Source organism: Mesitornis unicolor, unplaced genomic scaffold (assembly GCF_000695765.1).
Source record: "Mesitornis unicolor isolate BGI_N332 unplaced genomic scaffold, ASM69576v1 scaffold19597, whole genome shotgun sequence".
Classification (NCBI taxonomy): Eukaryota; Metazoa; Chordata; class Aves; order Mesitornithiformes; family Mesitornithidae; genus Mesitornis; species Mesitornis unicolor.
The window spans coordinates 1-26,966 of NW_010194571.1; the positions used below are offsets into that span (position 1 = coordinate 1).

The following is a 26,966-nucleotide window of genomic DNA, read 5'->3' on the forward strand; positions in this document are numbered from 1 at the left end:
CGAGCGATTCTGTGATTCTGTGAAATGTTGCGTGTGCCTCGCGGATTCTCCATGCTGTATCAGTGAAGCCAGCATTACTAAGCATGGCGGCATCGGTCTTTCTTACATTTAACATACATTCAGGGCTAATTTCACATAAATGCAGCTCACTCCTCAATAGTGAGTCACCAGCTGAGTACTAACTAACAGAGAATATGCACAGATGAGACTGAGAGAATGGGGATTGTTTTTGTTATAAAGAATAGAACTGGCTGTGTCAAAAGTGCAACAAATCCCTTATATAGATAAAAATTGTGCTAGTGCTAGTGGGTTCCTGCAGAATGTAATGGAGGGAAAAGGAAAGTGAATCTTTTATTAAAATGTTTTTTTCTGTTTATTCCCTTAAGGTACAAGTACAAGGAATGACAGGGAACATCCAGTTCGACACCTATGGGCGGAGAACAAATTACACGATTGATGTGTATGAAATGAAAGCCGCTGGATCACGGAAGGTGAGCTTCAAGATATGCATCCGTATTTCACATCTTCACGCATATTTATTCCAACAAACGAATGAAACTGAAAAATACCACTCAGGCACTGTAATAACAGGGCCCTGAGGAAACCTCACCTTTTTGCTTTCCTTGCATCTCTGTCCCAAGAACCTCATTCTATTCTGGTCCTGGACCAAACCACTCACCATGTTTAATATCTTCATCGGGCTTCCATGTCAACTTCAGGCCCCACTTTTTCCCTTAAAAGCCTTCTGGAGCTTTTCCACTGCCATGCATAATACCTGCTGTCATGTTCCTGTGCTCGGCTCTATCTCCTGAATTCCTCTCCATCTTTCTCTTCCTCTCTGTAACAGGCCTGGAGCAGTAGTGAGCTGGAGTCAGTGTATTTTAGAAACCTTCTGAAATTAGCAGAAAATAAGTTTTGTTTCAATTAGGGTTTGCTACTCATTCTCTTGTATCCTAAATAAAATGTAGATCCTAAGTGGTATAGTTGCCTAGGTCCCTGTTAAAAGGGAAATTCAGGACAGATTTGCAAAAATAGCTACATAGTAATTACATAGAGAGGGTCTCTGGAGAGAAGAGTCTGTGTGGCCAAGGCACATAAATCACCCTGATTTCACCTGGCAACAGGCACCTAACCTCCTTGGTCACCACTCCTTAAACTCTTCTGCACATATTTGATAACAAAATACCTCTGGACATGGCCCAGCCATCCAGCTGGGTTTACAGTGCAGACAAAAGTGTTACTTCTGTGTTGTGCAGAGGTACAAAGACTAGTGTAAAAAACTAGGTACAAAAACAGTGTAGCCACAGCAGCATGAAGGTCAAGAGGGCTTTGTATCCCGGACTGAAGATAGTGCTGCGGTGCCTGCATTGCTAAGGATGTCTGTGCATCTGCTCTAAAGCTGGCTCAGGCATGCCTGCAGGGACTGTGTTCGCTGTCTGAACTGCAGCAGAACATGGATACACATTTCAAAATCAAGGACTTCTGCTCAGAGTGCTGTGCAGTTTATTTTCTTGTCTACAGTATATTCTTATGCTGTGGATATGTAAGAATTGATTCCACAGGCACCATGATGATGTGAATTTAGATAGGGAGAATTTAGTATGTATTTTCACTTAAATTTGGCTTGTATTTACTTCCAGGTGGGCTTGAGAACATAGTATCTTTAAGGAAATTAAATTAAAGCTAATGTAGTCCTTTAATGGCAAAAATGTTGCATGAATAAGTGTTACAGATCGGTGTGTTTTGGCAGTTCCTGTTAGGAGTTCGTGCACCGGAGTCCTTGTAAACTTTTGTAATGAGGCAACAATCTCCATTTTTAGGCTGGTTATTGGAACGAATATGAAAGATTTGTGCCAGCATTAGATCAGCTGCCCTCTAATGACACTTCATCTGTGGAGAACAGAACTATAGTAGTCACTACCATCTTGGTAAGTTTTATGTTCGTAGTGTGTTTGTGTTTAGGAAATAAGCCACACAGCTCCTGAGGTGTGATAGACGCCTTGCCAGGAGGCAAATGCTGAACACTCTGTGACTTCAAGTGACTGAAAAGTTCAGTATCTTCCAGAGGTGTACTGAGGGCTTGACCCTGCAAACTTCTCTGTGAATCAATAATTTTACTCACAGGAGGAGCCCACTGAGCTCAACATTGCACTTTGCTGCTTCTCAGACACTTGAACTCAGTCAAACGCCTCACAGAAGTGAAGTTATTGTGCATGTATGTAAATGACTGCAGGATCTGGCCTTGCTGCTGTAGGGTCAAATCTTGCACACCTCACTCAGGTACAGCTCCTGTGAACTCACCCCCTGTGGACTGCGTAGGGGTGACACAATGAAGCCTGTAGAGAACCGGAACTGCTCTAGCACTGGGTGCAGAGCGACCGATGTCCATGCAGTTCCAAAGGAGTAAAGCTCTTCTGTGTCTCGTAAACAGCAGCACCTGTGTCAGTCCCAATGCCTGTAGCAACTGTGCTCTGTACAGTATTGTTTGTGACTTTTATGCCTGTTAAAAATTCTACTAAGCATGAGCCAATTTTATGCCGTTTCCTGAAGCATTGTATTTTATACTCCTATGGATTTAGCGAGATATAATCAGCATTGCAGCTGGAATTTTCCAAGAAGGCTAAGGGAAATTGCTGCTGAGGATTTTAGCCTAGCTTCCCTTAGGCTGCTTTGAAAATATCTCCATCATAGCCCCATTCTAGGCCACTGGGGCCTTAGGAAATTGTTTTGATGGTGCAGGTGTTGGGTACGTCAGTTCTTTAAACACTAAAACCTGAATTATTACTATGGCAATGCTGTTTGACCGTCTAAACAGGCCTAATCCTGCAAACAAAGGTGTAACTTTGTTAAAGCGGAATAGTCCTGCTGCCTTCAATGGGTCCATACTAGAATTAGAGTCAATAGAATGTGTGGCTGTAGGATCAGCCAGGGGTTTCTAATTTCTGTACCAAAGCAGGAAATGCTGTCAATACTTACCAGTAATATAAAGGATAATAACAGCTCTCATTTTGTATGTTTTAAAGCTGTGTTTTACATTCATAGACTTTTGATCTTTACTTTTGTTTCAAAGGAATCACCATATGTAATGTATAAGAAAAACCATGAACAACTAGAAGGGAATGAGAGATATGAAGGATATTGTGTAGACTTAGCTTCTGAAATAGCAAAACATGTTGGAATAAAATACAAACTGTCAATTGTTGGAGATGGGAAATATGGAGCTAGGGACCCTGAGACTAAGATATGGAATGGCATGGTGGGTGAACTGGTCTATGGGGTAAGTTTCTCTTAACCTTCATTTCAATGTTCTTTATAAAAAGTTATGCTCAAAGTTAATAAGCTGCAAAATAAAGATTGTCTGTTTGAATACCACCTTTAAAATTCTATATATTTCTTTGTAGTGACATTTTTATAGCCTCCTTTTCTAATCTTTTCATTGCAGGAAAGTGTCACTTTTTTACCGGTGTTCTCCTAATCAGAGTTCACAAAATTTTGAGCAATGGCATTGGGCAAATTTCAAATTCTTATCTACAGCAGAATTTCCAGTTGGCCCTTCATATACTGCTCTTGTATTTGCTGTGTCTCCTTTTTCTCTTATCGGTCTCGTAAGTGCTGAGGGGGTGCTCCTCCCGTTAGAGATCTGATCCTGTGATGCTGGCCCTTGCTGGATCACGGATGTCAGTTTGTGTTTGACCAGAGACTAAAGACTCAGTTAGCCCCACGGTTGCTTTTCAGAGTAAGAAGCAGTGCAGGTGTGAAATCACCCACATCGTTTTCCTTTTAAAACCCTGTGTTTGGCTTTAAAAATCAACTGTCAGACGAAAAAAAAAGGCTAATTCATTGCATTCCTCTTTATATTTCTATATTGGGTGTACATTGCTTTGTTTAGTAAGAACAAAAACAGTCCGGAATTGCCGTTTTAGAAACTTCTTTGAAAATGGGAATTTTTGAATGCAGATAAACCAGATGGAAGGGGGTGACAATGAACTTTACAGAAAAAGACTTTACAAGCTGATATTTCATCTTTGCTTTTTCCCCAAATGCTAATGAGATAATTTGTGATTCTGCCCAAATCTTCTTTACAGTTTATTTTTAACAAGCTTTCCTTTATTAAAAATATCTGAGCTGAAGAGAATATTTCCTTTGCCTCCTTTTGTTCCATGGCTGAGTGCAATTTCTAAAAGTCACCTCAAAATTTCCTTGGGATAACATACCATCATTCTTGCAAAATGTTTGGTGAGGTCATTCTTTTCAAATGAATCTCTTTTTAAAGTCATTTCTAGATTTGCAAAAGTTTTCTTATTCTGGAGCAGTCAGTCCTGATGCCTTATTATGTAATTAAATATTATTCTTCTTATATATCATTATGCTTATATTATTGTAAGCAATATATATTATATACTTGGTAGCCTATTCACTTCAAAATAGTTCATATAAGCCACAGTGTTTTTGCAGTACTGTATTAAGGGGAGGAAGGGAAATCTACTGATAAGAGACAGTAAGCAGGGGTCTGAACCTGGGTTATATCTTTGCTTCCCTGTTGCATTGAGGTTTGACATTATGCCAATCTTCAGAACTCCCCAGGCCTCAGTTACACAGTTTGTGAAACCGTTGTTACCTCTCTTAGAGAACACAAGTACATTGAGAACCTCTGAAGCAAAGGTTTAGTTTAGTTCCAAATACAATTACATTGCAGTGGAAAAACTAAACCCTCAGTTTCCCTCTGTGTGGTTCAAGAAATATCAAGAGTATTAGCTGTAATTGGGTCCTTTTGATTTATTTGCAAGTGGCAAGCAATGAAACAGTTTATCCACTTAAAAATATAATCATTTCATATGCAAAATGCATGACAAAACAGAACCTGAGATTACCACGAGCAGCCAGGGCACAGGGATAATCTAAACCAGAGGAGGAGAGGTGTAGATGGTGGTATGGGCCACTGCCTTTGGGACTGGAGCCATGTAAGATTAGTCTGTGCAGCTGCTGGACGATGCAAGATCCATCTGGATAAAGGGCCACAGAAATGATCAGAGGCTGGAGCACCTCTCCCGTGAGGCCAGGCTGAGAGAGTTGGGGCTGTTCAGCCTGGAGAAGAGAAGGCTCCAGGGACACTTTACAGCAGACTTCCAGTACTTACAGGGAGCCTACAGGAAAGACGGGGTCAAACTTTTTAATAGGGTCTGTTGCGATAGGACTAGGAATAATGTTTTTAAACTAGATACAAGGAAGAATTTTTTTAGGATGAAAAACTGGCACAGGTTGCCCAGAGAGGTGGTGGATGCCCCATCCCTGGAAACATTCAAGGTCAGGTTGAATGGGGCTCTGCTCAACCTGATGTAGTTGAATATGTCCCTGCTCCTTGCAAGGGGAGGTGGAGTAGATGACCTTTAAATGTTCCTTCCAACCCAAACCATCTGTGAATCTGTGATAAACAGTTTGGCTGCAGCTGCCGTTTCCACAACCCCCTGGGACAAGCCTGGCTCAGAGAGCTGCCTCCTCAGCATCCAACTGAACCCTGGCCCTTCCCCTTGACCCAGCCATTCTCGTGACCTTTCCACACCAGCAAAAACTAGCCTCACAGTCACCAGAGAGCATACCTTAAAACAACTCCAAACCCACCCCGCTACTGTAGTTTTCTCCTGCAAAAAGGTCTGTTCCTTTGTATTCTGAAGGACAGTTTTCATCTGTGTTTTCTCATTAATGAAAAATTGAGGAATGTTTCCCTCCCTAGCCCCCCACAGCTCCTCTTCTCATGCTGCAAGCTCGGTTACTGAAGCCTCTTCACTGCAGTGCTCAATTATTCAAAGGTCAGATGCATCCCATGAGGTTTGACTGTAGACCCAGGTTAATGCTTACAGCCCCGCGCTGCTGAGCTGGCTCCCCGTCCTGCAGAGCTGGACTTCTGAGCTGGCAGGCGGTGCAGAAATTCACCTGGCTTTCTGCAAGCAGGAAAAACAGCCCCTGAACTCTGAGTACAAACTTCACCATCGCTCCAGACCCCTTCCCAGCCCTGTTTGCAAATGTCATTAAATACCCTTGGCCTCTTTCTCCGTTTGTTGAGAGGTGGCTGTGTACCACACTCACAAGGATGTGCACAAAGCCTTTGAAGATGAAAAGTGCTAGAAGTGGTAATTATTTGGAGCAAGCGCCTCATTTACGTTCTGACTTTCCTTTATCTCTCATGGGCTTAAAACTCTATTAGGGAACTAAAACTGTACGTTACCCCTAGTGCTCCTGTGAGCCTTGTCTGCAATACGACTGTTGTATTTGGCTCCTCTGGATTCCATTTTGGGAGGACAAGAGGGAGATTAGGTTTTAAATGCCTTTATTAGCTTGTATGGAAGACAGGCATGGGGGAATAAAAGGGGCCTGATTGGTTTTGGTACCAGTTATCCAGCAGCTGGACTGAGCTGTGGCAGAAAACACAGTCTTTTAGATTGTATTTGTCTGGAGCGATAAAGAGTGACTACTCATCTGTCAAGTACAGCATATTCCTGACCCAACGAGGTTCTCACCACCACCTGGCACTGCTGGGAAGTCTTACCAGGCTTTTTGAATACTGTGCTTTTTTTTTGCATAGCCTCATGCATACAACTCTTTTCTAAAATTGCTCTTAGGACAGTCATAGGAAGTGAATGGCTTGTCATTTTAATGCCAAACCCCTAATTAACTGTGATTAATGTTGAGTTTGTGCCGTTCATTGTTACTGTCACTCTTGCTTCCTGTGGGATGCAGCATAGAGTCAGGAGAGAAAGTGCAGCTGGGTCCTTTCCGCCCCCAGACCGCTGCAGTGCAGGGCTCTGAATGGTGAGGACGATGGAGGGCTGGGAGGGCACTCAGTGTGCACTGAGCTGTACCCAAAGTGGCAGGGGATGGTGTCACGGCACTGTGGGTCTGGAGGCTGCCTGGCACAGCCCTGGCCCTGGTGTAAGACTACCCGGGGGTCTGCATTAACTGGGCTAATGAGTAGTCCCGAGAATTACACATTGCCTGGGCATAGGCACACTAAAACACTTCCCATTATAAATTCTCCCTCTCGTCTCATATCACATCAGGGCTGGTTGGAGGGCACACAAGTCTGCTGTGCCATAGGGCCCCCCAAAGTCGAGGACAATCTCGTCCCTCTTGGACGTTTCCTTGTGGCTTTGCAATGGGCTGTACAAACAGACCTGGTTACAGAGAAGGGCTGGCCCTTTGGCAGCATAGGGAGGCAGGGAGTTCTGGCAGAGCAGATATCCCCAAACTCCTTTGCTTCAGGCAGGAGAACCCAGAGGAGCTAACAAGGCCTCGTGGTTTGTTAGCAATTTTCAAATGTTGGTAGTAGTAGCAGTGGTAGTAATAATAGTCATTATAATTAATAATTACAATAATTAAATTTGACATAAAAATGACATTTATTTGATTTTTCATAAATCAAAAAACATCGTTTCAGGTTGAAGAAAACCGTAATCTTGCGCTTTCACTCTGATGGTGCCAAAATAAGATTCTTCTTCCTACCAGAAAAAAAAAATTACCAATTCAAGCACTATTATTTTCTGAAAATAAGATAAATTTCTAAAGCATAGTGGAAACTTTTGAGAGAACAAAAATAGCGAATAGGCAAAGCACTTTTCCTGGACGTTTTAGAAGAGGGAAGTAGCTCGATCATTCTCGGTCTATCAGGCTGAATCGCTATTTAAGTGTAACCGGCAGAGCAGGCCAGCAAAGCGAGCGCTGTCCTGCAGCGCTGCACCCGCTAACGTCGCCGAGCCCTCGGCTCACGCTGACAAGCAGCAGCACCTGCACTGCGCACACCCTGCGAATCTGATGCTCGGGGCTTTGTGCCCACCAGCAATCGCTGGCAGTCGTCCTTTCTCTTCGGTAGGGTAAGCCTCTTTCTGTAGGCTTTTATTTCTTCTTTAAAGCAGACTGCTGTTCTTCCTCCACTGTTCACCCAGGGAAAGCCTTCCCTCCCTGGGCCTGATGCTTTTCACGTCGCTGAGGCTAATTGAGAGTAGGCTTAACACAGATCTTAATTGTAACTACAAATGCTTTGGGAGTGGAAAGAGCAGCCAGACCTTACATCCTTTAAAACTCTCCTCAGCTAAAAAAAGGTCTTTATAAAAGCCTTTCAATATGTAAAATAGCTTAAAGGAATGAAGCAGGGATGTAAAGGACAGACAGTCCTCTGAATGCAGGCAGCCTCCACAGTCTGTCAGAATGGGACCACCTACACATGTCCCTGCCTTGAACAGACTAACCGGCCTCGCATGGTGCTGGCCTCTCTGCCTCTCCCAGCAACAGAAGACTACAGATGGCACATACAGCCTTTGAATCGCAGCGGAGAGGAAGGCTGATTTGATTCCTAATTCTCCCCAAAACTTCCTATGTGCTCTTAGCCTGTAGGAGAGCCAGACTGTGCTGTGAGCAGGAAAAACTCACCCTTCGCCCCTCAGCCCTGGTTTCTACAGGACAGAAGCCCAGGTACAGGTGCCCAAAGGCAGCTGTCCTGTGGCTCAATGTCCTGTACATGCATGGACAGATGCGGGGTCCCAGCCCAGGCAGCTGCTGAGCCATGGTGGCACCGCACCACACAGGGGGACAGGACCACAGCCCTGGCCCAGAGCCATGCTGGCATGATCCCCAACTTTGGCTGACCTGCATCCGAGCAGAGAGAGGAAAATGCAGATGTACCCTTAATTTCTCTATCTGCATACAGTAGTGGTGTGTCAGAACTGTGGGCATCCACATAAAGCACACGTGGACTTAACATTGACAGACTATGGCAGACAAGGCCAACTGCAGTTTTAACACCTCAATACCTTTTTACACTGCTTAGCTAATACACATTAAGACTTCAATGCAGCATGTTGCTAGTCAGATAGCATCTGTTGTTTTTAAGTAAGTGTGAGCTAATGTGTTAAAAATGAATTGCCCTCATGGCCTGGCCTCTCAACACACCCTGATATCCTTCAGTATACTTGACTCTCTTTACAAGGTAGCTTTTACCAGCAGATACCACAGGTGGTGTGTTGCTCTGTCTGACACCTTTTTCTGATGCCTGGAAACCTCAGACTGCACTGAAGTCCTAAAATGTCCTCAGAGTCAGTCTTCATTCCAGCACAGTCTCTTCTGACACCTCTGTGTACCTGCATTCAGCACTGCTGGGGTGCCTGGAGGTTTGGCTCCCAATAAAAGTGGGGCAGTGTCCCTCTGCTTCAAGTCTGCATGTGGTCTGAGTGCTGACTTCCCGTCACACAGAGGTCTTCCAAAGTGGCTGTAGGCCAGACCTGCTTCTTGGAAAGTGGCACACTAGCAAAGACGTTGTTCAGTTCTGCAAGCATGTAGAGGCAGGAGCATAGCCGGTATCTCTTGCTGTCTCTGGTGCATGGCTTTGAAGTTAGGAAGACTCATCTCTAGATCTGTAAGGAGAAGAATTCGAGCCTTACTTTTGGATTACAGAGGTGGAACATCTTATCGTTTTTCTTTCTCCATGGAGAAGAATATTTCCAGTTTCTACTTTTTCTCCTTCCCCTTAAGAGTCTTGGGGTTTGCAGCCCCCTGGGGTCAGATCTGAGCAGAGTGGGTAGTGCCTCTGTGCTGCCTGTCCTCTCTAAATCCGTCCCTCCCACACTAGTAGGCAAAGACAGAACAAGCCTCAGAGGAATCCATGACATTTCTCACCCAGCTCAAATGCAGTGAAGATGATGTTTGAAACGCCATTAGTCATGAGTGATTAGCAAAGCTTAGTTGTTGAGGTTCTTAAACCCCCCTCCAGTTCTGTACAGGGAAGGGCATGGTTGTGGTTGTGATTGTGTTCTTTTTAATCGAGCTCAATTTTGGTAGGTTCTGCTTATCTGCAGCCATAACAGGGAGGGAAATTCACAACTGTGCTTCAGTTATTAATGGTCCTTTAGGGTGCTTAGAGTTCTCCATAAGCTCTCAATTTCAAGTACTGTATCTCTAAACAAATAAGAGAAGAAAATTCTGGTTTTTAATCTCTCTAGTGCAACTAATATTCAGGGAAGTGGAGGAGAACCAGGCTCAGGTGCTGGGCTGTAGGTGGTCCACTCTCAGTGCCCTGGTTGTAGATGGTTTCCTGAGACCCTGTGTCTGAGCCATGCTTGTTCCCTCTGCAGAAAACAATTGCTACCATACTCATTTAAGGCATGGGAGCGTTTGTTGGTGCTTTCAATATATTGAATGCCTATCAAAAGTGGTAGGAAAGCAGGAAGACAGAAGTGTATCAGAAAAATAAATATTTATATCCCTTGTAGGATTAAAATGCAATTTTAAATAATTTACAAATAAATCCATGCTGGAGGATATGAATGAGGGCATGGTAACAGTCAGGCCTTTAAAAACTGATTTATTCAGCACAGCATCAGCTTCATCTCCCCAAAGATGCCACAGGAACATCCTGCATGAACTCAGCTGCTCATGAAGGAGATACAGACTTTATTGCACGCTGCATCAGCACCTAGAAAGAGCTCCACTGTGTCTACTTTAGTAATTAAAATATTGCTTTGGGAGAATTAAATTTCTCCAAGTCCAGGAAAATGCTACAGAAACTAAATGCTCTTATAGCTGAACCAGCCCTTTTCTGCCTCGATGAGCTGTTCCAAGGCTGGCTATCCACAAGCAGAAGTGCCAGGCAATAAGGCATCTGCCTCCCACCTAAGCATCGCTTCACGTGGAATCATTGCGGAGTCTCTGCAGAGGTCCTGATCCGTTAAACTTGAACTAATAAGGATTCATTTGTAAGTACCTCATTAGTTCAACACAGAATACAGTAGCCACGGTCAAAGTGCTCAGTCTTCCAGCCAACTCTGACTACATTTAAAACTGATATTCTGTGTGCATCTCATACTTACTGCAGACATCTAATATTTAACAGTAGCTCAGCAAGCAGCAGCTACAAGACAAATATGTTTTGAGGGAATTCGTCAGTGAACAAGTGCCAGTATCATCTGGTTCCTTTGCCACACTCTACCCATGTCTCCCTGACTTTCTCCATTAGGTGATTAACACATTCATCTGCAAAGCCAGTAAATACGCAGACATCCAAAGGCAGCCGGGTTTTTCCATGTTTATATACAAGCCACATTAAGCTTGATTTTTGCAGTAAGTAACCACAAGTCAGGGGAGGGTTTTCTCCTTCAGGAAAGCAGTCACTCAAGGGGAAAGTCAATATCCCAGTACGCATGAATGTCTGAAGGGGCTGAGGAGGACTGTGGGTACACCAAGGGCCATGATTTCCGAATGGCTTCCTTACGTGCACAGGCATGGTTTATCTGATTATTCCAAGCACTGAATTGTACATATACCTTGCCGTTGCACATGTCAGTACAAACTGTTGAGAGATATTTCTGAGTGGCTGGAGCAAACCTAGAGGTCATGTTTGCAGACAGGAGCTTCACGGAGGGAGGCTCGCTGAGGGAAAGGCCTAGAGGGCCAGGCCTCAGTCTTAACACACCAAAAAAGTGCCTCAGGCATGGCTGCACAGTGCCACGGAGGCACCAGCTGGCACACAGTGTGTGATCCTGAGATTACCCTTATTTCTGCTTATTAAACTTAGGAAAAAAGCAAACAACCAACCCAACCCAACAAAACCCCCAACTGTGTAGGAGGAAACAAATCAGATATTAATGAAAGTCATGTACATCACCATCAGATTTACATAAAGGCATATTCAATTATTTTATGGCACAGATTTTAATCTCTTCTTATTAACATTTCCTATTAACTTTTATTCAAACTTCTACTTTATCAAGTTTTATTTTTCCACCAGAAAGAGATACATACTTACTAGTGGGAAACAAAAGTCTGATTTTAAAGGTGCACAGTGGTATAGGTACTGGTTAGTTAAACTTTCCCTAAGAATCATTTTTTTTCTTTCTGAAATTCTTCATTACCAACAAAGGACTATCTTTATAAGTATCAATAACATGAATAGTTAGAGTGTTTAAAATAGAAAAAGACAAAAAAAAGGTGTATGTAGGTATGCAGACTCTCATAACAATACAGATACCTGCTTGAGTACTTGGCTGAGTCAAGGCTACGTTATCTAAACATCATTATCTGACTTGAATCTCTCTGACATAGAAATGCAGATACAGGTAAATATGTTGCAAATCTATTCTGAAATGTTATTTTTAATCCGGTAATAAAGTAATTTTTTTTACTTCATATTCTTACCCTCCCATGACATCCTGCAAAGACATATTGATTGAAGGGAAGGGTATTGGTTCAGGGTATACCAGCACCCTGGTGAATGACAGATGCAATGAGATGAGGTTGTGCTTCCAGATGACACAGCCGCAGAGCAAGGTCTGTGTTACAGATCTATAGAGCGAAGTTCTGTGTAAATAGAATGGCATATATTGTACTGAAAAATACTACTTTGTATTCTTCTCAGATAACCAAGGCTATTTACTTCTCAGGGACTCACAGATCTGTACTACTCTTCTTCAGTGCCCACAGAAAGGGTGGGCTGTCTGTTTCCTATCTCCCCACTATTTTAACCATCTCTTATCCCTTATTGCAATGAGATTTCAAAGGAGTATACGAGTGGTAGCGCCCAAATGCAGCTGAAATTCAGTGACTGATTGCTTGTCTTAGATTCCTTTTAAAGATCCTGGACTAATCAGTAAGGCAAGAGAACTTGCTGAAAGAATGGAAAAGTGAAAATTAAATAGAGCAAACACATGATTTGCCCAAAGTCTTCATGGATGGATGCAGACCATTACTAGAAAACGACATGGTTTTAGTTGCCATCTCACTGTCTAGTTTGCATAGTGTTTGTTCATCTGTTTTAACTTAATAGAAACATAAATACATGTTGGTACATATTTGCCTCCATTGTGAGGCCCTTGCACAGATTTGATTGTGATTTTTCTTGTTAATAATTTTCTATCAGTATCATGTAATTCTTAACTTCAGTCGATACAAAATAGGCCGCAAAGAAAATTTTTCCTGCTGGGTCTTGTAATTTATCATCTGATTCATTAGCCAGAGACTAGATTGTGATTATCTTGCAACTGTTTTGTGACTAACTTGGGTTTGTTTTCCCTTTTCAGAGAGCAGATATAGCTGTTGCCCCCCTCACCATAACATTGGTGCGAGAAGAAGTCATAGACTTTTCCAAGCCCTTTATGAGCCTAGGCATCTCCATCATGATCAAGAAGCCTCAGAAATCAAAACCAGGCGTATTCTCTTTCCTGGATCCTTTGGCTTATGAAATTTGGATGTGTATAGTCTTTGCTTACATTGGCGTCAGCGTGGTTCTTTTCCTAGTCAGCAGATTCAGCCCTTACGAATGGCACTTGGAAGACAGCAATGAAGAACCACGCGACCCTCAGAATCCTCCCGACCCTCCAAATGAGTTTGGAATATTTAACAGCCTTTGGTTTTCCCTGGGTGCCTTTATGCAGCAAGGATGCGATATTTCTCCAAGGTTTGTTCCATATCACTCCATCACCTTTTTGCATTTTATGGTCATTTTCTGATGCCATGGTGCATATATGTTACTTTTCCAAATTTCTTTTTAATTCCAATTTTTTTATTTTGACATTCCATTCAATTCTAAGCATCATCATCCAGCCACCATTCTTGCTAACATTCACCTCCAGAGAGGCATTGCCTTATAATGACATTTATGCATTTCTGCCGAACTTATATACACCATGTTGAGGCTGTAAAATGCATGGGGTTTTCTGTTTTCGGCAATGCTTGGAGGGCTACCGTGTTTTTGCTGCATATCTCATTTTACGGTCATCTCCTTGGTGCATATAACATAATCTGCTTTGCAAAATAAGAATTTTTTATTTTAAAAGTCACATGCAACAGCACTTTAAAACACCTCCCCTCCCTTCATGACTTCTGCTAGCCTTTTTACTTTCTTTTGTGCCTAATTTCTCTAGTTTTGTTCTTCCCAAAGCATCCTTTCATCCATTACTAATTTGCTTGCCTCTGTCTCTCCTATGTTCAGGTCTCCATGTGAGCCTCTCCAACAGTTAGTGCATGCTACCCTGTACATGTGTGGTTATTTCAGTGCAGTCTAGTCTGTTGTCCCTGTGTTCACAGTCAGTATGGTCCAATAAGCATTGCCAGTTTCCACAAATATTTTCCTTATTCATGAAGACAGTATTTCTGAATAAGGCTGTAGTAAAACATGTTTGATATTGGTTCCAATTTAACAGAGAGCACTGGTGTTAAGTATTGTAGAACTATATTTCTTTTTTAAAGAAGCATTTTGAAAACCACCTGCGAATAGGGAGGTTCTCTCTAATTGAACAATGCATACCAAAAATGTTTTTTAATAATATATATAATTCTTCTACATTTACACTTGTAAAATACTTTAGTGATGTGCCTGTGATAAGCAGTAAAATTACCTCGTTTCTTAGTGATGAAGCACTATCTATATTTTGTATGACAGTATTTTAATAACCTAAAGCTATTTTAATTATTAAAAATACCTCCTTAGTACAAACCGGATGCAGTTGTTCCCTTTGACAAGGTTGCTAATTAAAGCAAGTCATCTTTTCTAACTGAGCACTTATATTCAAAATACACCTTGTCAACCTCCACATTTGCGTACCTTTTTTAATGCCTGAGTCGTTGAAAAGTTTCCAGGTTTTCCTGGTCCATATAGTGCTGGGGATCTCGAGTCACCTCGCTGAAGCAAGTGACAAAACTTCTGTGAAGTTCCGTGGAAAGGATCATTATTTTACCTGTTATAATATAACAATGATCCTATAAATTCACAGTCATTGCACATTCAGATCTTTTAAGGATTGCAGCAAAATCCAGGACTTTCCGAGGTACTGGAGTATGCCTGTTGGTATCTGATGCAAGTCATACGTGTGTTTTAAAAGCTTTGATAGCAGCGATCAGGTTTCATACTTACTGACAGATGCGTATATATCCTGTGTAAAACACGCACACATTTTTGGCTGGATATGACCATGCGTTAGTTTTTGCAGTTACCAGTGTGTGGGTGTGCTGCCTCCCTGCATAGTTACAGCTGTGAGCCTTCTCCCCCTGTTTGTATACCTTGTTTCTGCTTTATGCCTCAATTCTGTGTAGAAACTTTGCCTCTCTGCTTGCTCTTAACGGCAATGAGTAGTGCTAACATTTAAATTGCTGTTGACCATGTGTGTGCCCAATATAAAGGACCGGGAAATAAGCACTGGGACATCACATGGAAAGCTGCAGGCATTGCGCTGTTTCCGCTGGGTCTGTTTATTGACAGCTAAATAGAAGTGCATAGGATTTTTGCTAAGCTCTCATGTGATTCTTTGACATGTTCAGCCATTTACCTTATGTAATGAGTGGAACATATTCTGTTTTATTTCAGTACTACCATGATAAAGTGCCTTGCAAATACTTACCAAAAAAAAGTGACAGCAGTAATTCTATTTATCTGTCCATCAGAAGCTATTAGCTCAGTATTAATACATGGCCCTCGTTTGAAGGCATTGTCCAGTTACTTTGTTATCTTTCATGATAACGGATTCGAGGCAGTTACATGCATTGTTACTGGAAAAAAGACAAATTTAATACCTTGGTTTAAATTCCAGAAGCGCTGCTCCTTTGACTGATATGTTGATTTAAGTTGATTGAATGTCAGATTTCTTTTCCGTAGAAGGGACTATGCCCAAGTATTCCATTCTTAATCCATATCTTTGTAAGGTTACGTCATTCACAGTACATTGACTACATGAATGTTTCATACTGTTTTATTGCCATTAAAAGGGGCTTCATTCTTCCATTGTGAGTTTTGTCTGAATAAATTTCTTACATGAGAGCATACAGCACTTGTAGAGAGATGCCGACAAGCAGTCTGGAGAGATCACTTTTGTACTTGCTGATAAAGGCTCTTTCAGCTGCCTTTGTGTGGAACAGCTGTGACATCTAATGACTAGTTAGATCTGTCCTCGGTGAGTATGCTGTGTGGATATTCCAGAGGATATATCCCTATACTCTCCTCTCTGTATTTAATAGGAGTCGTCTAAACAGAATGAGATAGCAGCCAAAGGATGGGGGTTAGAGCATCCCTTGATGGAATCAACATTTGTTCCAGCAGTTTTGTTCTGCTATCAAAGGCTGCTGTGTTTTCTGCAGAGTGAGCTAAAGCATTGAAAATTCACTTTTGATGGATCAAAAGTAGATTATTAAACTTGCTTTAATGTAAGATGTGTACAGCAAATGGAATCAGGAGAAAACACAGTCAAATTGTAACACTGTTCTGAGCGAAAGTATCTTTGAAATCTCCGTAAGAGCATGTATTTTCATTTTGTTCTTTATTCATGTGGAACAAAGAGACTAGATTAATTAATTGCTGATGGAAAAAGACAGGGGAGTTCATTAGAAATTATCTCAGGGGGTTGGTCATTTAAGAGAGTGTATTTCTAGATCCCTGTTTTCGCAGCAGAAGACTCAAGAGACTCCTATTAAAGGCCATGGGAATGACTTTGTGGGACTTTCAAAACAGCAGTGAGGGCTGGGTAGCTAGGCGTTTCTGAAACTCCCACTGCCAGTTCCTATGATGGAAGCATCTCAAGTCAGCACTTCAGATGCTGTGGTTTGCTGTGTTCTGTCTCAGGAGCTGAGGTGAGGGCGGCAGGAGAGGTAGAGGGATGGCTGGGCGCACGAGCAGGGCTGAGCTCACGGCTGAGTGGGGACCAGGTAACGTCTGCTCAGAACGTGACGGGGCTCCAGACAAGGAGAGTTTGCACCAAAGCTGTTCAGGGTTATTTGTCAATGTAACAGCTGTCTTGCATCGATCAGAAGAGCCCAATTAAAAATGGAGTAGTGCGAGAAGCTTATTATTTCTGTGTACTATAGGAAATCAAAGATGGTTTATGGCCATGAGTAAAAAAAAAAGCAAGCTATTTTGATAAATAAATGAAGTTTTATTTGAATGCATTATTCTCCTGGAAACTGAATGTGAAATTGAATATTTATTTTGTTTTTCTCTTGTTACTAATTTGCTCTCATTTGACTCCATGCTTCCTTTTAAATTTCCTCTCAAGGTATGCACTCTTCCTGTTTACTTGCTTTTGAAAACACTGTCTGACCTGGTTTTGATAATTGAGTTTTAATTCTGTTATTCTAGGTCTTTGTTACTCCTCTCATTTATTAACACTCTTAATTCACGTAAAATAATGTTCTGCAAAGTATCTGTTTATTGAGGTAATTTGGAAAACGACATGGTGGGATAAAGCATGAGTTGTTTGTTTTAAATTACAACACTGCACACTTGGACAGGTATGTCTTCATCAGAAAAAGTGGTGCTGGCATTAAAAGCTGTGATTGATTTTTCTATAATTGAGTAATGGATGAACATTTCTGTGGTTCACAGTACAAACCATACAAGTACTCTCTTATTACCAGCCCAGTGTTTCTGTACTAACCCTTTTTCTCCCGCATCCCTCTACACCAGCCCTTGCAGTGGGTATAAAGAGTCTTCATACCAACAGATGGACTGGGGAAACTGGGGTCCTTTGGACAAGAAGCCTGCCAGGCCTTGCTCGTCTGTGTTCGTGTTCTTTGTCTCTCTGTCTGCATTTCTTTCCTTCAGTGTCAGCTTTGTGGTTGGTTTTGCTTTTCTTTTGCCTCATCCTATGCTACCACCAGTTACAGCTGTGTCAGCCCAGACTGCTTCATAGTAGCAGCTGTTTAATCTTTCTTTTCGTGCTCTTTGGAAGACTGGGAGAAACAACTCTGTAGTGGCATCCAGTTTTCTTTGAAGTGACCTGCGCTCTTCAGAGAACAGCTCTGGTCCTCATCTAGCAAGACCCCTCTCTTGCATGTAGGCCCCTCAAGGAAGTGTCTCCTTTGTCAAGGGATCCAGCCATGCCCTGCCTCTCAGCTGTTCTCCACCTCTTGTCCTGTATCTGCCTGACTTCGTCCATGCAGGTTGCAAGATCTCTGGGGCAAGATACTGTCCCTTCTCTCTGTGTAATACACTGCATGAGCACGCAGCTTGACACAGACTTCTTATTGTTACAGCAGTGTGAGCTTGAGGTTTCAGTGGTTTGGAAAATGCTTGTCTTCTGCACAGCCCATCTGTCCTGCAATAGAAGGAACAGCTACAATGCAAGTAAGACATTTCCTATGGGAAACTATAGGGAGAATGAACACATACTGGTTTGCTCCCAATAGTTCCATTGAATTTATCTAAACTCCCTGGCAAGTCTTCTTTTCATCCTCCTATTTCAAGACCTACTGTAAAGCAAGAGGGCCAGGGGAACCTGGAGTCCCCAGATAGAGCCAGTCTTGCTGTGTGCAGGTGGATGTTTCACCTGCTCTGCCTGCTTGACAGACTTCTACTCAGTCTGGCTTTGAAACTCTTCATGTCACTGCAGAGGAGAGGAATTCAAGTCCAGGTCTTCTCTGAAGATGGAAGTATGTAGTGAAAGAATGAACAAAGGGGGCATTAGTTTCACCTGATGTGGCCGTCTAAAAGCCACAGGCTGTGTTTTAGTTAGGCATCTCCGTTCCCTCCAAATCATGAGATGGATGGGCACCTTCAGACTTACCCCACACTGCAGCAAGTAAGGTGAATCTCTTTCTGAGGGTGTCTGTCTCCTCTCTTTCTCTCCGCTGGCTCCACAGGGAGCCTTACGTGGTGAGTTGAGCAGGCACTGCTTTGTAGCTGGCTGAAGTTACGTCAGCCCATGTAAGAGGCTGATTCAGCGTGTAGGGTGTTGAGTTTTACAAAGTAGGTAAAGTCAAGACCCTAACTGGTTAGGGGAGCTGGCCAGAAAGGACTTTAGCCATCTGTAAATTCCCAAGATGCGTGGTACCTACAAAAATGTAGAAGTAGAGGAGTTCTTTGACTTACTGCGTTATTCTGGATATCTATTTCTGCCACTTACCTTTGCAGCTACTCTATAGCCTTCTGTTAGTGAGCACAGCTGCAGCACAGCCCACGTTGAAACTTGGAAGCCTTTTATCCTCCTGGGAGGCGCTCAAGAAAGGCAGGGAAGCCTCTTCTGCTTTTCGGTGATCCGGCAGATGTGTGCCTGCCCTGAGGAAGCGCATGCAGGCCAGAGCGATGGTGATGTCTCTCCAAGTTCACACCTCAAAGAAGTGATGTTTCACTCCTCAAGCCTCCCTAAGCTTTGTAACCACCTGAGCCACCTTGCACATTGGCACGGACTTGGTGCAGCAGTCCCTGGGGTGCTAAGTGTGCTGGCCAGGGGTGCGTGCTGTAGCCCACAGAAACCAGCCTGCATCTGCCCTCTCAGTGGGAGCTGCTGCTTCAGTTTCTTGGGCAGAGGAGAGTGGAGAATTCACCTGTTAGTTTGTTTCTCCACATTCCTGTCACCTATTCCAGATTGCTCTCTCTGTTTTTATTGTGTTGGTTATTATTTTTCTTTGATGTGTTCTTTCACATTGGGTAGATTTTTTTCTTTCCTTTTCTCTTAATAGTTCAATGGGATTTTTTTAATGGCTCAGGCAATCTCAGGCTCTGGCCAAGACTTAAGCAGCTTACCAGCTAACCTGCTTGTGGCTGGGGTGGGGGCATGTGGCAAGACTTTTGCTTTTTTCCCGTCTCCATCTGTTGGTAGGACAACTTGTACCCACTGTCTGGGGCTGGCACTGAGGGGCTTGAAGGAAACAAACAGGTAAGAGTTTTCTGGCTTTCTGTTTCTTCCGTTCACACAAACTGAGGACTACAGCACCCAGGTTCCACGGATTTAATGTATCTGGGATTGATACTTCCTATACTGGTATCAGTGGAGCTAAGGGAAAACACACGAAATAGCTTTGTCTCAGCTCCTGAAATGATTCCTGGTCAACATGCTGTGTTTGAAGAGTGAGCACTGCACATGGTGGTGAAATTCCCCACCCACCCGAGCGCTGTGGCATTTGCGTCCTTCAGCCCTGAACAGATATTTTGAGCCTGACATTCAATTGCTTTAAAGCATCAAGAGCTCTTGCTGACAGGATCTAGACCTCCTGACCACTGGGCATTTTGTAATTATATGTTTACAAATAGGCTTTTTTTAGGCCTGATCTTATCCTTTTAAAAAACACAAAACACAACAAAACCAGAACACAATTTTTCTTCTGTTTCTTGCTCTGGTGGTTATAAAGCAGGAATACGCTTGACTGGGAACAGTTCAATATGCAGATTTTAATTAACATAAAACAAACCAGCCTCACTTCAATGTGGACGTTCAGTAATTCCTGCTAGGTTGTTATGAGAGGATACCGGATCATTTTTGGTTTATTCCTTTGCATGTTTCCTCAAATTCCTTTTTGCAGTGTACTCCATCTCTTACTTTTAGAGAGTGGATGCAGTAAGAGGTGCATTCATGTCCCCCAAGCTGGGCAGTCCCAAAGAGACACGGTGCTGGCACGTTGCAGCAGGCAACCTCAGGGAAAGGCTGGGCAAGCAGAGAGGACAGAAGTCTTCTGGCAGAAGCCTTTTCCAGGAAAGGGTCTGTGGGAGTCAGGAGAGCTTGTGCCCCTCCAAGCGTCAGATGGGGTTAGTTCAGATGTATTATTTCTTATTTGACTGTCCTTGTTTTCACTGAAAGACTGGAGGGAGAGAGTTTAACCAGGTAAGACCAGGCGCACACCGACTTTGCTGAGGAAGGCTGTCAGGAACTGGCTCACAGATAACTGGAGGACCTGGACAGAAGGGTTGTGCATGTGAATTTCTGTTCAATGAAGGAAAAACAAAATACCAAGGAATGTCTTCAAATCATTTTGATGATGTCTGTTTTTCCATAGATCTCTCTCAGGGCGAATTGTTGGAGGAGTCTGGTGGTTCTTCACTCTCATCATTATCTCTTCCTACACTGCTAATCTTGCTGCCTTCCTTACGGTGGAAAGGATGGTTTCTCCCATAGAGAGCGCAGAGGACCTGGCTAAACAAACTGAAATAGCCTATGGCACTTTGGATTCAGGCTCAACCAAAGAATTCTTTAGAGTAAGTCTGTTAAATCTCCATTAGTTTTTCTAAACTCTGAGTGCCTAATACATGGTTTTCAATCAATTGTTTTTACCCAGCTGTAATAGCTGTTCTGGTGAAAGCTGCTTCGTGCAATCAGGACGGGCCTGAGTGCAGATTTTAATATCAAGAGGGATTATATCAAAGATCGGTGGTTTTGCTCAACCTGAAGGTGGAAAACCTGACCTCTGCTATCATGGGAAGGGTTTTTCTAACACCAGTTTTAGAGCCTTGGCCTGATGAGCAGTAATGCAGTTGTTAGCACAATATTTAGCAAAGAAAACTCTTGGAGGAGGGATGCTCTTGACCTACTTGCTCTGCCCAGCTGGCAGCCGTTAATGTCATCCGGCACCGGTGCTCCCTTGCCAGAGCGAGAGGGGGAAGGGAGGCCTGTGTTGCTGTGCGTTTCTATGTGGTGCATTGATTGCTGCAATTGTTGTTGCTTTGGCTTCATTGCTCGCTGGCATCTGGCTGTGGCTGTATCAAGCAGTCAGGGGGGAAACTTCTGAACCCTGGAACACCGGGGTGCGTTCACACTGGTTAGCGAAATGACGGATTTGCGATATTTGGGGGTAGGACATAGTGTACACTTTTATTTGAGGTCATTCTTTTTTTCTCTGCTTGCCAAGCCACAACCTGAACTGCAGAGAGTTTTGTGAGGGTCATTAAAATCCCTGAATATGGTTTCTGACCACTTTTATGTATCTAAAAACGTTGTGGCCTGGAAAGCTCTTATTTCTGGCCTTTCCCAGGGCGAACTGAAATACTCAGCCCTTTCAGGGAGCTCTTGGTTCTCTCTCAGCAGTGCCAATCAGATGCCATTCAAACCAGCTTGTTTTTTGTTTTTAATAGAAAAGTGGTCAGTGCTGCAGGACTAATTATTGGCTGTTGTGCATATTGGCCAGGTGCAAATGTGAGGGAGGAGAGAGATTAAAAAAACCTTGCTGCTGTAAGCTGATGAAGTACTGAGGGCTCCTTGAATTTGCGTAAAATTTCGGTACAAGACCATGTGCTGGCATACATGTATGTGTAAATCTGATGTAAAGCTGGAAGTGAAAGCAAAGGTGCTTTATGAAGCTTTTGTATTCTGCCTTACTTATATGTAATGTCTTTACATAAAAATAGACAGTCAGTAGTTCTTAATTAACTGTGGTGGCTGGTAAGTTACAGCAGCTTCTGTTTGTATTAAATGCTGTAAGATAAACACTGACCTTTTAAGGGTGACGTGAGTGTGTAAAAATTTGAATTCCGTTTCATTATCAGCCTGAGGCAGTACTATCTGCACACAAAAAATGAGTTGAGGGGACCTGTCATAAGAGGTAGCACAACTTGATTACAAATATCGGTGCTGTTTACAGTTGCTATACTGTTCTTAGGAGGGGAAATCTTCTTTTGAATACCTTATTACCATTAATACAGAAAAAGATACTGTGTGGGGGTGTTTCTTCATTTCCTTAATAGTTTGACATAACAAGGAAATCCCTTCTCACCCAGAGATCAAAGGAATGAGTGTTTCATGTGAAGGGATACGAAGTCTAGTAAATGTATGAATACTTTGTTGTGCTGTTAAATAGTCTTGAGACGAGCTGTGGCTCTCCTGGTGCTGGAGAAAGCGGGGCTGTAAATGAGGATGATCTGTCAAGAGCTGGCAGCACCATCAGGCAGGGCGAGGAGTCGGATAGGGAAGGAGGAGAGCAGAGCCCTGGTGGTGGTGGAGCGGGACAAAGTGATGGGCCAAGTGGGAAGGAGAATGGGCCCTAAGTGGTGCTTCTCTCTCCTGGGCGTTCTCAAGGCACACAACGTAATTTCAGTTGTATGAACTTTTGCAGAGTAATTAATTTGAATAGAGTGATGCAGCTATGAAACTGTTGTAATTAGAGTCTTCTTCAGTTGATTTGAGAAAGGCAAAGCATTGCCTTAGATTACTTGCATATGTTCACATAAATACTTCATTGTACAGTCTTTATTAGCTACTTAATAAGATGGTAATGACGGCTGAAACTTGAAATAACTCTAAGAGGGCACTTGGTTTCTGAGCGCCTGCTGCGCAGCCTATGCCTGCTCCGTGGTTTGGGAGACTTCTCTCCCTGTAAGCTCTTTCCTCACAACCTCTAGAGCATCAGTGGGAGTGATAGTGGTCTGAGTCAGAAAAAGCTGTGAGTTCTCCTGGGTACAGTGTGATGCTTATTCCCTCTGTTAGGGGAATATCCTCCTCTGCCCATTCCCCACCAGCATTTCACCAATTTAAGCCACAGTTGCCTGAATGGATCAGGATCATCTGCCCAGTGAGAAAGGAAATTCCTCACTGAGGGGATGGCTCATCAGCAAGTTAGTGCAGTCTGTCCTTACGCTGGTTACCTATGCGTATGTACACACACTGGCTGTGGCGTGTGAGAGGTAGCTAAATCCTCCCTAGAGACGGGAGAAGTTACCTGGCTGTGAGCAGGAGGCCAGCACATGTGTAGAGGCACCAAGAACAGTAACTTGGCTTTGTGGCTGGGCCACGACTGCACACAGGAGGTGCAGGACAGAGTCTCTCCAAGATCCCATACAGAAGCTTGTATGTGTGCATCTCTTCCTAGAGCTGTAGAGCTAAAATGCTTCTCAAACAAAGATATGAGTCAGGTATTGATCTTAATGGCTGCTGTTGGCCAGGTAAAGGTGCCAGACTGACAACAGGAAGGACAAGTCGCCTTCTAATGCATCATAGAGGGACTGCTCATAAATGAGCTTCAGATACCCACCATCTCGTCTGCGTGTGCTAGAAGGAGCTCCTTTAGAGCCTTCAGATCATAGCTCCTTTCTGCCAACCCCATTTCCAACTAGGATCACTTTTGAACGTTCCTTTTACAGTGATACCTGTCTGCTAGGAGCTGGACCAACAGCAACACCTCATTTCGGATGAGCAGATGGTCACTGGTAGCAGTTCAGCCACTTCAGACCTGGGCAGGCTCCAGCTAGTGACCTATTTTATAGTGTTGGCTGTTTCCCTAAACATCACAGTGTCTCCCAGGTAGCCACTATCCCGGCTATGTAGATTAAAGCCAGATACACCGTTGCTGTTTCAAGCGTGCACGATGACCGCTGCCGGCGTGACATTGCTGCCACAGTTACAGCACGACAGCCTATTTTTGATGACAGTTTCACAGCAGGCACTGTTCACACTCCTTACCTGTTGGTGACTCTGCATCACATCATTTGTCCCCCCACAGTGTATCTAAGAACCAAATGAGCCTTCTTCTGTTTTCATGGTTGTTGCTTGTTTCTGCACAGAAACATTTTTCATTTTGCATTAATTAGCTTGTAAAGGCATTTAAACGGCAATCAATAGATTACATCAATTCCCTTTTGGCTTTCAAAGGTTATTCATTCATATTGGAAAGGAAAAGAAAGAACCTCTCCTTAGCTATTTACTAACATGCAGCCTCAGATTAAGGACTCCAAAATACCTCTTTCTTGAAAACTAGCAAAGGCCTGTACTAGAAAACAATTTCAAATCACTAAGCTACTACTTTTAAGAGTGTATCTGTTAGAATTAACATCTTCTAATACATTCAATTAAAGCTTCAGCATATCTGAGCAGCTCATCAAATCAATATAACACCACTTAATCCAAATTCAGCACTGAGCTGAATAATACCACAGCCTAATAGGTTTCACACGTCCAATATGCATATATTCAAAAGGCATGACCTTTAAAACCTATTAGTAATTCTTATGTAAACTTGGCTGTATTTAAACTTCAGTAGAAGCAGGATGTCATTGTAGACGTTTAGAAATATCAATTGCCCTTGAATTTATTGTGATTTCTTTCAACTGATAACAGCTATCTGTGTTAAGAGTCTTCTGTAAAATAACTTGCAAAGCGTGTGTTTGATGGTTGACAAACACAGCTGACTCACTAGTGCGCTTTACTGAAAACCTGGAATTTCAGAAGGTGTCCTCACAATTGATGTGATGTGACAAGGCTTTACAGGCTGAAATGTTGAGGCAAGTAGCACGTAGCAAGATCTTGCATTAGGTCCTTCTCTCTTCTGTGGGAAATATCACACCATTACCAATGTAGTTAACCACTGTTAACTAAAACTAAGGGAACAGGAGGCCTCGAAGGGCCAATGTTTTATTGTAGCACTTTGTATTTCTCTCAGCAGTGGCTCCAAGGATGTCCCTGACAAAACGTCTCTGCTATCCAATGGCTCCCCCAAGCCTCAGATGAATTGACTTGCTGCTCTGCAGTCAGTTCCTGGTTTTTTCTCCTGGAAATGGCGTTAATTGCCAGACCTGTTAGGAGTTTCAGTAGAAAGGCCAAAGATGCTTTGGACATTATGGTTTCTGCTCTTATTATTGGTTACTCCTACTGCTTTTCTTGTGCCTCCTGTGTGAAGGCTTCACTTCTCTTTGCTCTTGGATAGCCTGCCCAGACACTTCAACAATATTTTGCTCTTAATTAATGTTTTGTGAGAAGGCAACACTGTTCTTTTATGCCTTTGTGGGCACGTTCAGCACTTGAAATTCCTCCTCATCAGTTTTCCCAAAAAGTGGTTCTTTCCAAACGAGGCTCAGATGTGAGACCTTTCTGGACTTCATATGTACATAAAATATGATATAAAATTGCCGTTTTTAGGACATAGGAAGTAGTGTTAAGCATGGACCCTAAGTTGGTCCCCCCTTTTCTTGGTTTCACAGACAGAAAAGCATGAGATGCCCCGGCAAAGGCTTTGTGTTTGTCTGCGGCTCTGGTTGCCCAAAAAGGGCTGGGGAAAGGTGGTTTGACATGGAAGCAGGTGCAAGAAAAGGCATGTGAATATGGTAAGGGGACTGGTGAGGTTGTCTCTGGAAAAGAACTTTAAGTACAACTTCTTTAGCCAGTAAAACTAAAGCCAGTATAGAAAAAGATTTGTTAAAAAGAAAGGAAAAAAACATCAGACAGAAGAGCGCCAGAGCAGAAAATAAACATTTATCTGAACAAAGAGCAAAAGGACGAGTGAGCGGGTTGACCCCGAATTCCCTGGAAATTAAAAGAAGTTCCCTAAGCCCACCAGAAGCATTTTGAAATACCTTCTGCTAAGAAGCGCTTTGGGTAACTGAAACCTCCAGTCCTTTTCAGTCAGTGCTTTATAACGGGCTGTGTGAGGTGGGGCTGCAGTGGCAGCAGTGACACCAGCGGGTCCCTCCCGTCCCCAAAAAGCAGACTGCTGCTGAATCCCACCCTGGCTGGCAGCGTGCAGAGAGGACTCGCTGTGGTGGTCCCTCCCAGGGCCCTCGATCAGGGCAGACTGTGGCAGCCGAGGCTGGTCCTGGGCTGGCAGCCGGGCAGGAGCACACCACCATCCCAAACCCATTAGGGACAGAGGAAGAAATAATGACCGAAGTGCGTCCCGAAGCACTAGCGTGTTACACCCAGCTATAAGATAAAGAGCTCATTGCTTTTCTCTGATGATAAGATTGCATGAAGACAAGAGGTACGGGAAATAAATCCTAACAACAGGCAGTTTAGGTAAGGAAAGCCTTGAATTATGATCCAATAGCTGCCGTGCGATTTTTATGCATTCTGTGCAATCAAACGATATTGAGATCATCATTAGAGCCTATTAAAAACACCGTTGTGAACTCTGTGCACGCAGAGCTAAGGGTTTCATCTGTAGTTAAACTCTTTGATTTTTAATTTCAAAATGTATTTTGCTAGTGAAGATGAAGGACTTGTTTCTGGCACAGCATTCATACGAATGCTTTGCTTTTGCCTTTGGGTAAAACTATGATTAGCAGTTTTAAGCTTTCTGTGTTCCTGGCATCAAGCAAAACACCACAGTCATCGTAACAAAAATATTGAAGTATGATTGTATTTATGGACTTCAAATAACAGAACATCACAGAACAGTGATAGTTTCAAATGTGAGCTGTACACATCTTCGGTAGGCAACGTGGCAGCGATGAATCAGAAAAAGTTCTGTGGTTTAACTGCTTTTCAACACAGAAACTGTGGAAAACTTACTCACCCATATATTTTCTTTCC

General features: G+C 43.0%; 1 protein-coding gene across 1 annotated transcript in view; it reads left to right on the forward strand.

Annotated features, from left to right (window-relative positions):
* Positions 1-386: 386 nt before the first annotated feature.
* The window catches only part of LOC104543288 (glutamate receptor 3), a gene marked incomplete at its 5' end in the record, with an annotated part of 56,298 nt that continues 29,718 nt past the window's right edge, over positions 387-26,966 (forward strand). The window contains 5 exons of the mRNA XM_010187864.1: positions 387-491; positions 1,821-1,928; positions 3,071-3,277; positions 13,059-13,435; positions 20,734-20,932. Coding sequence (XP_010186166.1) covers positions 387-491; positions 1,821-1,928; positions 3,071-3,277; positions 13,059-13,435; positions 20,734-20,932 — 996 coding nt within the window. The remainder of the gene's footprint in view (positions 492-1,820; positions 1,929-3,070; positions 3,278-13,058; positions 13,436-20,733; positions 20,933-26,966) is intronic.